Source organism: Lagopus leucura, unplaced genomic scaffold (genome assembly GCF_019238085.1).
Source record: "Lagopus leucura isolate 7727_CA_CO unplaced genomic scaffold, USGS_WTPT01 Super-Scaffold_73, whole genome shotgun sequence".
Taxonomy (NCBI): Eukaryota; Metazoa; Chordata; class Aves; order Galliformes; family Phasianidae; genus Lagopus; species Lagopus leucura.
In genome coordinates this window covers 87,075,939-87,089,931 of record NW_024962252.1, presented here as the reverse complement: position 1 = coordinate 87,089,931, position 13,993 = coordinate 87,075,939, and the positions used below count along the sequence as shown (strand labels likewise).

At 37.5% G+C, this 13,993-nt stretch overlaps 1 protein-coding gene across 7 annotated transcripts in view; it reads right to left on the bottom strand.

The window, feature by feature from the left end:
• HNRNPLL (heterogeneous nuclear ribonucleoprotein L like) overlaps nucleotides 1–13,993 on the bottom strand; it is a 32,747-nt gene that overhangs the window by 7,429 nt on the left and 11,325 nt on the right. For 5 of the 7 annotated variants that reach the window (XM_042879354.1, XM_042879362.1, XM_042879346.1 and 2 more), the window contains exons 4-12: nucleotides 11,960–12,045; nucleotides 9,046–9,142; nucleotides 8,885–8,957; nucleotides 5,015–5,086; nucleotides 3,638–3,855; nucleotides 3,330–3,451; nucleotides 2,722–2,923; nucleotides 1,759–1,816; nucleotides 1,544–1,642 (exon numbers count right to left, since the gene is read on the bottom strand). In XM_042879354.1, coding sequence (XP_042735288.1) covers nucleotides 1,544–1,642; nucleotides 1,759–1,816; nucleotides 2,722–2,923; nucleotides 3,330–3,451; nucleotides 3,638–3,855; nucleotides 5,015–5,086; nucleotides 8,885–8,957; nucleotides 9,046–9,142; nucleotides 11,960–12,045 — 1,027 coding nt within the window. Of the gene's footprint in view, nucleotides 1–4; nucleotides 1,276–1,543; nucleotides 1,643–1,758; nucleotides 1,817–2,721; nucleotides 2,924–3,329; nucleotides 3,452–3,637; nucleotides 3,856–5,014; nucleotides 5,087–8,884; nucleotides 8,958–9,045; nucleotides 9,143–11,959; nucleotides 12,046–13,993 lie in introns of those variants that run through there. The other 2 variants (XM_042879330.1, XM_042879339.1) reach the window with 1 other exon arrangement.

Genomic DNA, 13,993 nt, shown 5'->3' with positions numbered 1-13,993 from the left:
GTCGGGAGACAACACAGAACATGCTCAGTAATGCGCCATGCGTATGGCTCTCCTGCTGATCGAGAAAATCATCTTGCTTGATGTGACATGTTTACCACTTCAGAAGGTGAAATGCTCCCCCCGTGCCCCTGATGGCCCACAGATACCAGATGACCAGTAATGAAGTGTTCTTTACAGTCTATCAGCATTTTTCAGATGGGAGAGATGGAAAAGCAATGCGATGGATCTGATCACAAAGGAATGCAGACAGCATTCTAAAGCGTTCTGAACACAACGAAGACTTTACTGTTATTGCTGTCTGTTTCCCACCTGAACTATTTACAAGAGTAGCATCCAACAGAATTTCCAAAGCAAAATGCATAGATATTTAAGGATATACAGGATAAGGATAAGGAGATACAGAATGTAGTATTTCCATCAGAGGCAGTGTGACACTAGAGACTGTTTATGCATGTATGATGAATAAGGAAAAGCACGAAGCCCAGCTCCCCCTTCAGGACTCTCCAGAAAGCCAAGCAAAAAACAATGTCCCTTTACATGGAAAGGCTGCTCATGGCAGCAGCACATAATTGGGTATTCTCAGGCGATGGAAGAAGCATCCTCCTGGCTCAGCCAACCTCAGACAACCTTATTACATTAAGACTTAACCAAAAGTTCTTGTTTGAGATGGTGGGCGAAGAGTGGAGTGGATAGGAAAGATTGTCAGGCAGAGACAAATTCTTAATAGATTGAAGAAGGTAGCTTAAAATAATGTTAGGCACTGAGCTAGATTCAAAAGATGTCTGTAAATACTTAGAATAATTCCATTTACTCCAGTAAACTGTCTGAATTGTCCAACACAGATCTGGTCCACTGTGCAACAGTTTAACAGGTGAATTTCATCTCTGTCCTTACTAGTTTGGTGTTAAAATCAGCTTGACATCAAAATTTCTGGTTTGAAAAAGAACTTACTACAAGAGCAGTTAATTCAGAGCAGTAAGCTGTGCAACCTAAAGAATCTCCTATCCAAGGGCACTGCGCATTTCTCTGCATTTACTGAGGAACATGACAAAAGCTTCAGTAAGACACTGTACATTAGATTTGATTTTAATGATAGTGGATTGTAAGCAATACCTTTCCTGCCTTCCTTTTTGCATCCTAGACCGTTGTTCTTTTGTTTGTTGGCTTTTTTTGTTGTTTTTTTTGCTGTTAGTGGTTTTTTGTTTTGTTTTTTTAAACTTTCTATAACTTCAGAGCTGCAGAGCATATTTTGAGCTCTACAGGTTGATTCCAAAGCTAGGAAGAAAGAGTGCCGTTTAAATAAAATGCAATGGAACCTAAACTGCAGATCATTATATACACAACAGAAGATAAATGAGCATATATATTCATACATATACAGAATATATACCTATAATGAAAAGAATGCAATTTTTAGATGCAGACTAAGCTGCTGAAACTTTTTTTTTCTTTTTTTTTTTTTTTTTAAACAAAGGCAATATCAACATGAAAAAAAAAACCAAGAAACAAAATGATAGCAGTAAGATCAGTAAAACTAACTTACTTGGGACTCTTATCTGGTAGTGATTAAGTACAGTGAGAGCTTCCACAGCATCTGTCTTACATTCCCATTCCAGCAGGCCAGAGAGTGTTTTGGCAGAGGCTTTCAAAATAAGAAGCAAAAGAGGGGAGAAAGATCAATAATGTCTTTGGGCAAGTGCACGCTCTTATAAAAACTGGACTTCAGATAACCCCTCAAATAGGTCAAACGTGACTTACGTTTTGGATCAAACACTTTGTATTTAATAAAGCTGAGAACTTCATGATCCTCACATAGCTGTCACAAAAATAAAATAAGATGTAAAACCTCAGCAAAAATGCACATAAATACATTAGCAAAAATCCCAAGTTCCTGGAAAAAACACAGAAAGCAAAATACTGAGTCTTTAAAAGAGCTTCCAAGATTTTACAGCAAATAATAATTTTTAAGCATGTTGGGGAACTCTTTAGAATACCATCCTATAGTCTGCAAAACAAGGCTCTTTATTTGTGCTTTCCCAAATATTTTATAGGCACAATAATTGCTAGAATGCAAACATCACCATTTGCTCAAGCAATTCATATCTGAAAAACAAATTATTCTTCTTGACATTCCTACTTCAACACAGCATCTCAGAAGCTGCACAAATAAGCACACAACTCTCAAACCAGAATTAACTTTCAAGATTCAGCTCAAATTCAAAAAAATAAAGTCTCACTGAACTGAAAACCAACTGCCTCTGTATCTGCTATTGAATGTTTTAAGCATCCAGTTCTCATTTAGTACCCAACCATGCAAAACATCCCATGTGCATGTTTCTCTCCATTCCAAAACGTCTTATCAGTCATCAGAATAATCATCTCAAGTCAGTACATCTTTCGTTGGCTGTACTCTTGGTTTTTCCTGTATTTGGCTTTAAGATTTTTTTCCCCGCTTCCACAAAAACCTCATTAAGATTCTCAACTTTACTTCCAACATCTTGTTTCTCATTAAAAAAAAAGAGAGAATAATAATAAAAAAAAAAAAGCACAAATACAGCAGCTTCTATAGAGAGGCTCCAAAGCTATTTTAAGAATTATTTTCCAGCTGCTGTACCAAAACTATCCCAGTTATTTCATTTTAAAAGTAGCATACTATACAATACTATACAGTTAGGATAAGGCCCCAAAGCACTACATGCCACAGTGATTTCAACTGCCTACCTTCACAAACGTTTCTTCAGTTACACACAGGGGAACATTATAATAATGCAGAACACAAGAGGGTGGTTGGATGATGTTCTTAGATGCTTGGCCAGCACTGGTGAACCGATTATTCTTACTCATTGCAAAATCCTTATAGCTACTCGTGCCATCCTCCAGCTCAAATATCTGGCTTGGAACTACTGAATGCTGCTTAGAAACACTGGGATTTAAGGATATGTCATGAAAATTTTTTAAACAATCAAAACTTGCAAACTTTGCACACAGATTATTCATGTAAGTAAATAAAAGCTGACATTTCTTTAGAACAATTTCAAAGAGGAACAAGACAAGTTAGATTTGACACCTTCCTAAAAAGACTGTAGAAAGGGTGGATAAAACATCTTAGTGAATACAGCTTTCGAACAGCCTAGGTTATAGGATATAGGTGTTATAAGTTTGAACTGATACTGACAGCTGTCACATTCACAAAAATATTTTGGTGAAAAATAATAGTTGTAAACTGGAAATCATAAATCTAACACTGATGAAAAGACTGGACAGCCTGTCTTTGCAACTTCATTACATTTCCTTACTAGCTGACCATTAATCATACAGAACATATTTACCACACGTTAAGTCTCTTTCCGAATAACTTGACATTGTTGAGATGTGTGACAGCTCTTTCTACAGCATATTCATCACCCATTTCAACCAGTGCTGTGCCTGGAATAGTCTTCATAAATTTCACCTAAGATAAGATAGACGAAGAAAAAAAATGACACTGCAACAAGCAGCCCAAAATAAGAATTTCAAACGTTGTCAGGAGCACCCATCCCAACTAGACTTTATTTCATTTTTGTTTGCTTGTTTTGAAAAACAACAACAAAATACCCAACTGCAGTAGATTCAGAGTTTCTCACAGATGATGCCTTACCTTCTCAATGTTTCCATACAAGCAGAAAAGGTTGAAGACCCTTGAACAGTTCATCTTTAGCTGATGCAACCCACTAACCATGACAACTGATCCAGAAGGATTTCCACCATGCATGTATGAGGATGATGCCTGGGGCAACGGATAAGCAACAAGTTCGGGAGTGTCCCGAGATCCCATTCGGTAGCGACTTGGTAATGGCAACAAAGGACCATGCGAACCTATGGAAATGAAAGATTGTATTCATTAAAATGGGGGGGAAAAGGACTACAGGAGTTTTAAAACATACCTAATTACCTTCAGCAATATTGTCATTTCTACTGATCATGCGTTGTGGCAAAAAATAATAAAAACTCTTTATTTTCTAAAAAAATTACTACAAGGTAAGGAAAGTAAAAAAGGAGTGAATTTTTAGCCAGTGGTCAGGAGAGAAGGAGGATGATACAGCTATTTTTCCAGAGATATGACAAAGTCAGGAAACTGGCTTTCTACAGGCAACTTTTGGAAGAAACAGGAATGCTTAAAGCACAGCATTAATGCAAAACAAAGCTGTCCTATTTTCCACTACAGGTAAAGTGACAGGTTTCACTGAAATACTTTCTCTTCTCTGTCCTTGTTCACATTCCTCTCCAAACCCCATCTCTTTTTTTTTTTTTTTTTAAATAAATGAAGAGACGTTAGTGATAGGCATTAATTTTTGTTTACAGAAAACATCAGTATTACTGAGGATAGGATCCCTGATCCTCTGAGAAAACGAATATTGTGAAATTCGCAAAGTATAAAACGTGCTTTTTGCTTTATTTTCCCACAGTAAAACACAATAATGAGGGAAAGAGCAGTATGGCAGGCCTTCATCTACAGTTAGCCCTGGTAACAACAGCACCACTTTACAGCACTAATTCCAAAATATCGTTCTTAGCAAATCACATTGCTGTACCTTTTCAGAATTAGCTAAATTAGAAGAAACACAAAGCCCACAGTTCACAGCTTTGCAGGCAAAAACATCAAAGGGCTCTGGGTTGCATCAAACCATTGATCAAACTCTGCTGCCATTTTCTGTAAGAAAAGAGCTTCGCCAGTAATTACGTTATTCTCTGTTTACTGCTATGGTGACAGCAACTAAAAGGAAGCATTCTTCAAAGGAATACATTCGCAGAGCTGGATGCTCTCCATGAAAAGAAGAGTTATGGCAAAAGAAAAAAAAAGCACTACGTATTTCAATCCATTGCTATCACTTTTTGTACAGGGACTGACGGCAGCACGTGCACAGATCAGTGAACTACTCACAGTTCAGAGGTCCAGTTATACATTGACTGAATATTTGGCATTCCACACAGCACATACAGAAATCAAAACCATCTGTCAACCTACTGGACTTACCATAACTATCATGTCTAAATGACGATGGGTGCTCTCCCAGAATAGCTTGTCTCTGGCGTCCCTTCCCTCTGTCTAACATATGGGAAGGGAAAAAATACAATTCAGTATGGACAAGTATGCACTTGATTTCTCCAGTTAAGACACAAAGCTTCTAGTTAAGAAGCAAAAATGCAATCTGAGTCCTTGTTAATTTTATCAACAATTTCTCATTGGTTATATATCTAAAACCGCAAGCTGTAGCCCTGGGATACCAAAATCTAAAGACTGTCATTTGTATAACAAATTCCACTTAAGTTGATTGGCCGTAATGGCCAATGAGGAGACGTAGACATTTAAAGTCTAAGGAAATACCCAACAACTTTCCTAAACAGACACCACACATTAGTATAGAAAACACCATACAGCAGGATTTACCTATGCATCTCTTAAAACAAATTTGAAATGCAGTACTTTTGAAAGACAGTACCTGAATCATAATATTAGCTTCAACAGCAACACATTTTCAAAGTGGGCTTCTTTCAAGAAGTTTCAGCATAAGCCAACAACAACCTGTATTACATGGTTTCATAATCAGTAAACAGAGAGCATTACATTTGTGTACATATAAACTTACAGAACACCTACTGATTTAAGGGCGTGCTGAAAGGATTGTACATAATTGCATTATCAGCAGCTCGTAACAGGTTGACTGAAGAGAAACATCACTGAATAATGCACTTAGCAAAAGGTCAATCCTTTAAGAAGGCCAAGTTCTCTGTGTTATAAAGTTAAGCAAAGGGTCTACATTACTGGAAGAAAGCAGTGCAGTACAGTCAAAACTGTATTTTCTAATCAGTTGCACCTTCCATGGCAAAGAAAAATCTAAACTTGCAGATTTCATTGTGGTAAGTAAAAACTGATGTCTCACATTTAGAAAAAATAATATGAGTTCTCACACTGCTACACTGAAAAGATGGGGCAAGATATTTTTCAGTTTAGTATAGATCCAAAGAAAATTTAAATGTGACTGCTGAAAATGGCAATTCAGCCCATTGCAGCTACAGGTTATTTCCCTGACAAAAGAGAACTACTCATGATAGACAGCACAACAGTGGGAAATGAAAACAGGTGCCATTTCTGCTCAGGAATTTGAGAACAGGTTTCAAGTCAGGCGTTTACTTCGGAAATAAAGACTAGGGACAGAAAAGTGCTGACTGCCTTCAACTGTATAGAATGATGATTATTTTTGCATGGTTTTCTTTTTCCTTTCCTTTTTCAGGTAACAGCTCTGAATCTCTTAGCTCTGGGAAGTAATTACACAAGCATGTAGAATATTTTGAACATTTAACCTATACGCAGGAATTATCTTTCAAAAACTGAATTTTATCATTAAAGTCTTAAGGAGTCAAATCAATTGAAAGAGTGAACAAAAAGATAGTAGCTTTCAAGTAATTCCAGGATAGCATAGTTTGACAAATATTTCCTCCTGGTGAACAGTCCTTTACCCTCTCCTGTCCACAGCACTTGTTCCTTCCTTTAACTAACTTAATTGTGCCAGAAGAAATATTTTGTGCAAACAGGCAACGAAAATGAGAACTGATCTGGGCTAAAATTACTTCTGAACAAAAAGATTCTTTATAATCTAGGGGTGTTTGTTTTTGCTTTTTAAATCAGCTCATTGGGTTGCTGAGTAACCCGGTATTACTGCCAAAAGAAATGTTCCAAACTAGTTTGAACAATCTGGCTAAGAGCCAGTAGAACGCTAAAAGACAGGTAGGCGTTGGTTGAAGAAATGCTCAAGGGAAGTAAGTGATTTGTTGCCACAGATATAATAGTTCTTCAAAAAAATAATTAGCTAAATGCATTTCTGTGTCCTAGGATCAGTGGGAGGAATTAAGTTCTGAAAGGCTTACTATTAGCAGCGTCTGTCCTCAGAATGAAATTCCCCCAGGGCTAAAATCTTTGCTGGAGTCGGACCCCTACAGTTGCAGTCAGATTAAGTTCAAAAGCCAAACGCTGTTGTGGGAGCGCATAGAAGCACACACAGCAGAACTCTCTCAAAACAAGTCCTGGATTACTTCATGGACATAATCTAGCTGTCTTACTTTCCTTTCAGTCTTCGTTCATAAATTCATATTCTCATTTTCTAGACAAGTGGATGTGGACTGTGGTAAATGAAAACTCATGCTCCACAGTACAAATCCAATCATTTTCCTTTTAAGTGCAGTAGAGCGATGTAGAGATAAGCACTCAGAGTAACAAAAAAGGAAAAGCAAAAGAGTAAAGTATGAGTTTTTGAGAAAGAGCAAGTCGTATCTATCTTAATGTTTTCATTTTCCACTGTTTTTTGCTTGGGAAACAATTCATGCATATCTGCAGACCAATTAAGTAACGTAATTAGGGGCAGCATGTTACAAGTTACTCTCCAATCACTGCAATGATTGGAAGATCAGAGGGTCAAATTAATCCATCAGAATTTTCATATGCAGTCCTTTTTCTTTCTTGCCCTCAAGTTTCTTGACTTCGAGAAGTTGCTTTTTTGAAGTCAGGAATTTGAGAAAAAAATTAAATCCTCATAAAAATAGTCATGAACTATAAGCTGCAACCAATACTGTAGCTCCCTTGTTAACTTTTTACAAGAACTTCATTCTGAAAATTCAAGCCCTATGTTTTTAGTTGTACAACAGTTTTACAAACCAGGTGTCTTGCAGAATTACTTTGAAAGTGCATGTCACTTGAGATGGCCAAAGCCCAGGCTCTCATGTAGCCTTTGGAAAGTACTCTGACTTGGACATCTCTTCGCTTTTCTAACTTTACATTGCACGCATTATTGTACATAAGTTACTGAATACTGCACTCAATTATTACACATTATTATTTCTTTAAGTGAACACTGTACAGGAGTCAGGCTACACAGTAGTTTGTCTTTACAAAAATAGTCATAATTTCCCACTGACAGGAGTCAAGCTTTGGAGACTGTTACAGCTGAATACTGAAGAGACAGTATGTCTGTATCAATTATGAATCTCCCTGTTTTAATACTCAAGTATAACTGAGGGGATCTATCTGATATTGCACTACTCAGTTCCAACTATCTAAAGATCAGGATGAAATTTCTCTACTACTAGACAATATTTACATCGTTAAGACTGAATGCAACTCTCACATACAGCAAATAATAAAAAGATTACAACGTCAATGATATCAACAAAAGAGGTTCTTAATTTTGGAGGGTCTCAATTTTTCAGTTTTAACTTTAAGGGAAATATGACCAGCATACATACAAACTTGAACAGAATGGGTACAGTCTATCGTGTTATTCATCCCATACAAATCTGAAGTACTGAAAGTGTCCTCCTTTTAAAAACTTGTGGTAGTGGTGCATGCAGTATGCAGACAAGGTGAATTGCAAGTCTGAGGTTTTTCAGAGGGTTTGGTGTTTTGTTTTGGTTTTGCTGATGCCGATGTGGTGCATGAAGAAGTGTAGAGTCAGCCTGCTGAAGTCCTCTATCCTTCTTAATGCCTCGTCCAACATAGGGGAAAAGAGTCCTTTCGAAGGAGAAGCAGTGTGCAAGTTTGTAGTTTGTAAGGAATAGTCTGTATCAGGTTTCCTCTCCTCCAAAGAGAGAGAGCTGCTTGGAGAAATGCAAGTCCTTGAGAACTGCGAAGGTGCTTGCAGGTGTGGGCTCCTTGTTGAACTAAGTGGCTCAAGCACACGGCAGTAGGGGGCACTAGGGCTCAGGGTTAATTTCCTGGGTTACAGGTTGGCTTGTGAACACAGCAGCAGCTCTGGCTTGCTTTGAAATGACTATTGAGATACGGCCTGACCACGTATAAAGGATTGTCATTAGTACAGTCATACATCTACAGCAATAACATAGGAAAACCTACCTCGTCGGCCCAGATACGGCTTAGTGTAGTCCCAACTATCGTTGTCGTTTCTAATGACATTAAGTCGAGTGGGCTGTTCAAATAAAGTAAAAGTGAAAAACGTTAAGCATGGTGTATACATGTTTAGCCACTAAAGGTAAGAGAGAAGGTCCATGCATTACCCTTGCATATTCAATTTTTAGTGTACAGCATCCTGCATAGATATCTGCTCCATTGAGTGCTGCCTTCGCCTTCTGGGCACAAAAAACTGATTCAAACATGCACATGTTAAGGATTTTTCCCAAGGTGTCTCATCCATGTCCCTTTCTTCTGAAATACCTTTATTTTTTTTAGACTGCAAGTAGCTCGCTATGTCTGAATCCTACAAGAACTCTGAACAGACTTCAAAGTAAAGTTACTAACAACTACTATGGGTTTACCTGTGTTAAGCACCTACTTCTATTGTGCAAACAGCACATAATGTGAGCACTTATAAACAAATTCTTCTCTACAGATTCATTTTGACAGGAATATTCTGATGGATTTAGTAAATTTAAGCAGAGGATATAGAAGCTGTCAACAAACCTAGAGAATATTTGGATCAAAATCAAAATGGAAAGGTCAAGCTGCATCATTGGGAAAGAGATGGGAGCTAGTGGGTGGGAAGGCATGACTTAGAACAATGCATCCCTTCTAATAGCTAGCATGAGCTATACAAGTGCGGGTAGGGAGTCTCATTAACTCAGCAGTTACTCTTCAGTGAAAAGAACTAAGAAAGAGCACATCCTTTAGCTGAAGAAAGCCACAGAACCAAAAGGGATGCTTTGAATGAACCAATCTGCATCAAGAATACAGCAAGGAGATTGCTTTAAATCCATTGCTCAAGGCAGATGCATGCACCACGCTGCAACAAACAGGCTATTCCATATCCTCTACGTACCTCTAAGATTGGTTCTATTACTAGAAGAAAAAGCCATACGAGCCTTGGCTCATGGCAATGCATGATCTCATACAAAGTTGGTAACATATTGCATCAGACAGCTCAAACCCTGTAATAAACCAGGTATTTTATGCCATCATTCAATATAGTTACATGAAACCTTGGAAGTATATGTTTATTATATTTAAAACAATATTGTGTTTTACCATATCCATGCAACCCAACTTCCTCCACTGTAATACTGGTTCACAGCAGAATTTTTTAACTGACTTGAGACTGCCAAAGATTACCAAAGATTAGAGCAAGAAAAGTTAAGCTTCTCACACCTCTAGGAAGTTGTCAGAGGCTGGCTAGAACTGTAGGAGCACATCTTCAGGAGTGATGTGTAATGCAACTATGGGAACTGCTCCAAAAGTAATGCCTCTGGTTTTGTTATGTTTGCCCACAACATCAGAGGTGGACGGTGGTATTGTGGCAGTAGATATTGAACCTTACCACCCATATTCCATTACATTTTGTTGCAGTGCAACAGATGGCAGCAGAGCAGCAATCAGACAGAACAGCATCTGATGAGGAAGTGCATAAGGAGCAAAGGGACTCAAGTGAATTCCTCCATATAGAGAAACTTGCACCACTGACATTCATCAGTGCTTGCTGAACGTTTACAAAGACCAAACAGTGGATATGAGCACAGAGAGCAATAGGTGGTGCACTTCAGCAGCAGCACCAGATGACAGTGGGTCACCTCCACTGGTGCAGATTTTTACAAGCATGGCATGCAAGTTCTTGTTCTTCGCTGGCAAAAACATACAGCTAATGGTGGTGACTAAGAACAGTGTTCCATAATTGAGAAATTGCTCTATCAAATAGTGTCACTGTGCTCTTTATATCTGTTGTCATTTCCAGGGCAATAAATAGGAGGAATTACTTTTGGAGCAACCTACATAGAGGTGAAATTTGAGTAAATTTTGGAAACTTTCAGACAAGTCTTCTTGTGAAGCTTCTCCCAGCAACTGTTCACTTATACTGATGCAATACTTTGCTTACATTTATAAGCTTTCTTTTAATTGCTGGTTGTATGGTGGGTTTTTGTCTGCTTTTTAAATAAAAGCCACATTGTATAATTTAATTCAAAGGACAGAAACATGGCAGTTTCAGAGCACGTGCAGGGTCCTCCCCACAATTACCCTAATCTTTCATATGACACAGAATAATCCCTGACTATACAAACATATAATTTAAACAATGCTGTTTGCCACAACTTACTATGCTACCACAGGAACTGCGTGCATCTGTTAAGATGCACAGTTTAAGTCAGATAAACAGCAGTTAGCTTGCTTTAATGGACTGTGAGGCAACTCTTTTTGCCTGGCAAATCAGCAGCACAGCCACTAGTTAAATCATTGACATGTTACAGAAATAATCCACTCATAAAGCCTGTCACATGGATAGTATGCAAAAATCACAAGAGCACTTGAGATTTCAGAACAATTTTCTTTGAATACCATCTTCATAAATGGAAGGTAATCATTTCTAGGAATAGGTCTATTCGAGTTTTATGAACTAAGGCTTAATCAAATCAGACTTTGGACTCCACAAACAACAGTAACACATTAACAATACTCGTATAATGTACAACTTAATGCTACAAATACAATAAACAGAAGGATAACAGAGCAGGGTATTTCCTCCATGAGGCCTCAGTTGGTCTCACATTTTATTAAAGTCAGAACAAAAAGTCAAACAGTATATGAGAACTATTTTAGAAGAGTTTGAAGAAGTTAAACCGCACCTCTGCAATCCTTTACCAGTTTCTTGAGTGTTCATACAGCTAGAAATCACAACATTTTTTTGCCCAGTGTATTGCCAAATTCGAGGCATATTTTATGCCAAGAATTATTAGCCTTAAGGTCACTTATAAACATGGTTATCAAGATCACTGTTGACAGCATCACTTCCCTCCAAAGATTACATGTATAAGTGATATTTTCCCTTAAAACATCTAAAATTTATATCCAAAAACACTGTAATTTCTGAGAGATTTTTGGCCTCAAAATTAAATGGTATTTTTCTGACATTCTGAAATCCGATCTGGAGTTGAAAACCTACAGGAAAAAAAAAAAAAAAAAAAAAAAATCACAGTCTAAAAAGGATATTCAACCATAGCTTGTATTCCATTCCTCTTGAATATAACAATGCGCTGAACTTTGCCAACAGGGTTGCACACAGTATACAAGACATCCTAAGAAAGAAGAAAAAACTGCTTTAACTGGAGCAAAAAAAAATCAAACAACTTAGTTTTACATTATCTTCTATTAGCTTTTAAATGCTTGTTAAGTTACAATTTTCTCTATACAATTTCTACTTTTACATTTAGCATTTTGAAGGATAGCGTAGCATAGGCAGTCAAATATTAACAACAGGAAAAAACTTATACAAGAATTACTCATACAAAGAAGTATCTGCAAAGAGTGTTAAAACTCAGTAACAGCATGCATGCTTCAAGACTGTGCTGCCTTTAATCACGCACTGTAGTAGCTTCACCAAAGCAAACAGACATGATGATGCTGTAGTTACAGTACAGTTCATTTCACAAAACCCTTATAGCTGAGGTTTTGATTTTGTTGGTGCTTTGTAATCATTCACAGTTATCTTCAGAAAAATAACCTAGAGAAGTCCACAGTGCAAGCTTAGGTAGCTTATCAAAATGAGAAATTCAATCATGTGCACCTGAGTCAAAGACAGTGTAAGTAGATGCTGTGTTTCCCCACTTAAAGCACAGAAAAGTTAAAGAGGAAATCCTGGGCTCTCAGAAGCTCACTGTCAGAGCAATGTTCTCACCAGCATTTCACTATTGCAAGGAACCAATAAAATTCAAGACCAGTCTCACTGCAGCATGGGAATGAAATGGAAATCTTGCCTTATTCTCAAAGTATCGTAATATTGGCTTGGTCTGATGCACAGCACCTCAAACAACTGCCCATTACACATAATTCAGACATAATGGTGCCAGAAACTAGGCTGAAGCTTGAATTTAACGAAGAAAAATGCATTTATGTGATATGGTGACTGTACATCCCACTTAGAAATCCAAAGAACAGGTCTTGAGAATCTGAACAAACAGGAATCGTGATTCTTTAAACAATATACCTGTTAGACAACGTTCAAACAGTTGAGAGTAAACCTAAGGTTTACTAGACAGCCAGTTGGTAGTTAATGCTAGCACACAATGGCACAGACACCTCAGTGGAACACTATCACCATCTGTTTTTCTCCTTCCTTTCTGTATATCCAAACCAAATAATTCCAAAACAGTCATTCCAAGAATTTAGTGCACATCCTCGGGGTAAGTAAGTATTATCTTCAGTAGAACAGTATAGAAGTTAAGAGGCAAAGCAAGAAGCTATGCTGGATTTCTTAAAACAAAGCACACAAATGAAAGAACAAAACAAAACAGAAAGGATGTCTTCTTTCTGGTACAGCTGCAGTGGTGCAACTCTTGGTGTATATCAAGCACCATAACCCTTAATACATGTGTGTACTACCGCCAAAAAAAGAATTCAGTGCACTCAGGGGCTTACACCAGGCACTCCTGTGAGTGTTTTACACAGCTAAATGAAGCAAGCAGTGGAGATTGTCAACCCAAAGTTTTTCAGAAGATGAACACACATTTTTAGAAGAGATTAAAACAGCCTTAAAAAAAATTTAGCAGACTACGCCATAGGCACATTTTGTAGGTATACCAAATAGCACATATTTTTATCCTTCAACTCTTCTGGATTGAAAGAGAAGTGTCATGTTGACTTCCCAGCTTCAGATGACATCAGTTTTAGGGCATACGACTTTCTTTCACAATTCATCATCCAAATAATTTCCTATTATCATTAGAACTATTCCTAAAGTTCTTTCAATATTCAAGCTCTACTCAAAACATCATTAGTGCAGTCAGTCAACAGGCACACACACAGCTTTAAATTCATTTTGTTTTTTAAAATTAATTCACCTACTTCAGATTACCAAATTAACCATATGACTTAACACTAACGTTACCTGTACATTAGAATACCTAAGAGTTGTAGCAACCTAATATCAAATGAAATTATAGTCGTTTAAAACATTGCAGCTACCACAGCAAACCACTCTCACAACAAACTCATAGGGTTGGATCCAGATGATCTTTAAGGTCCCTT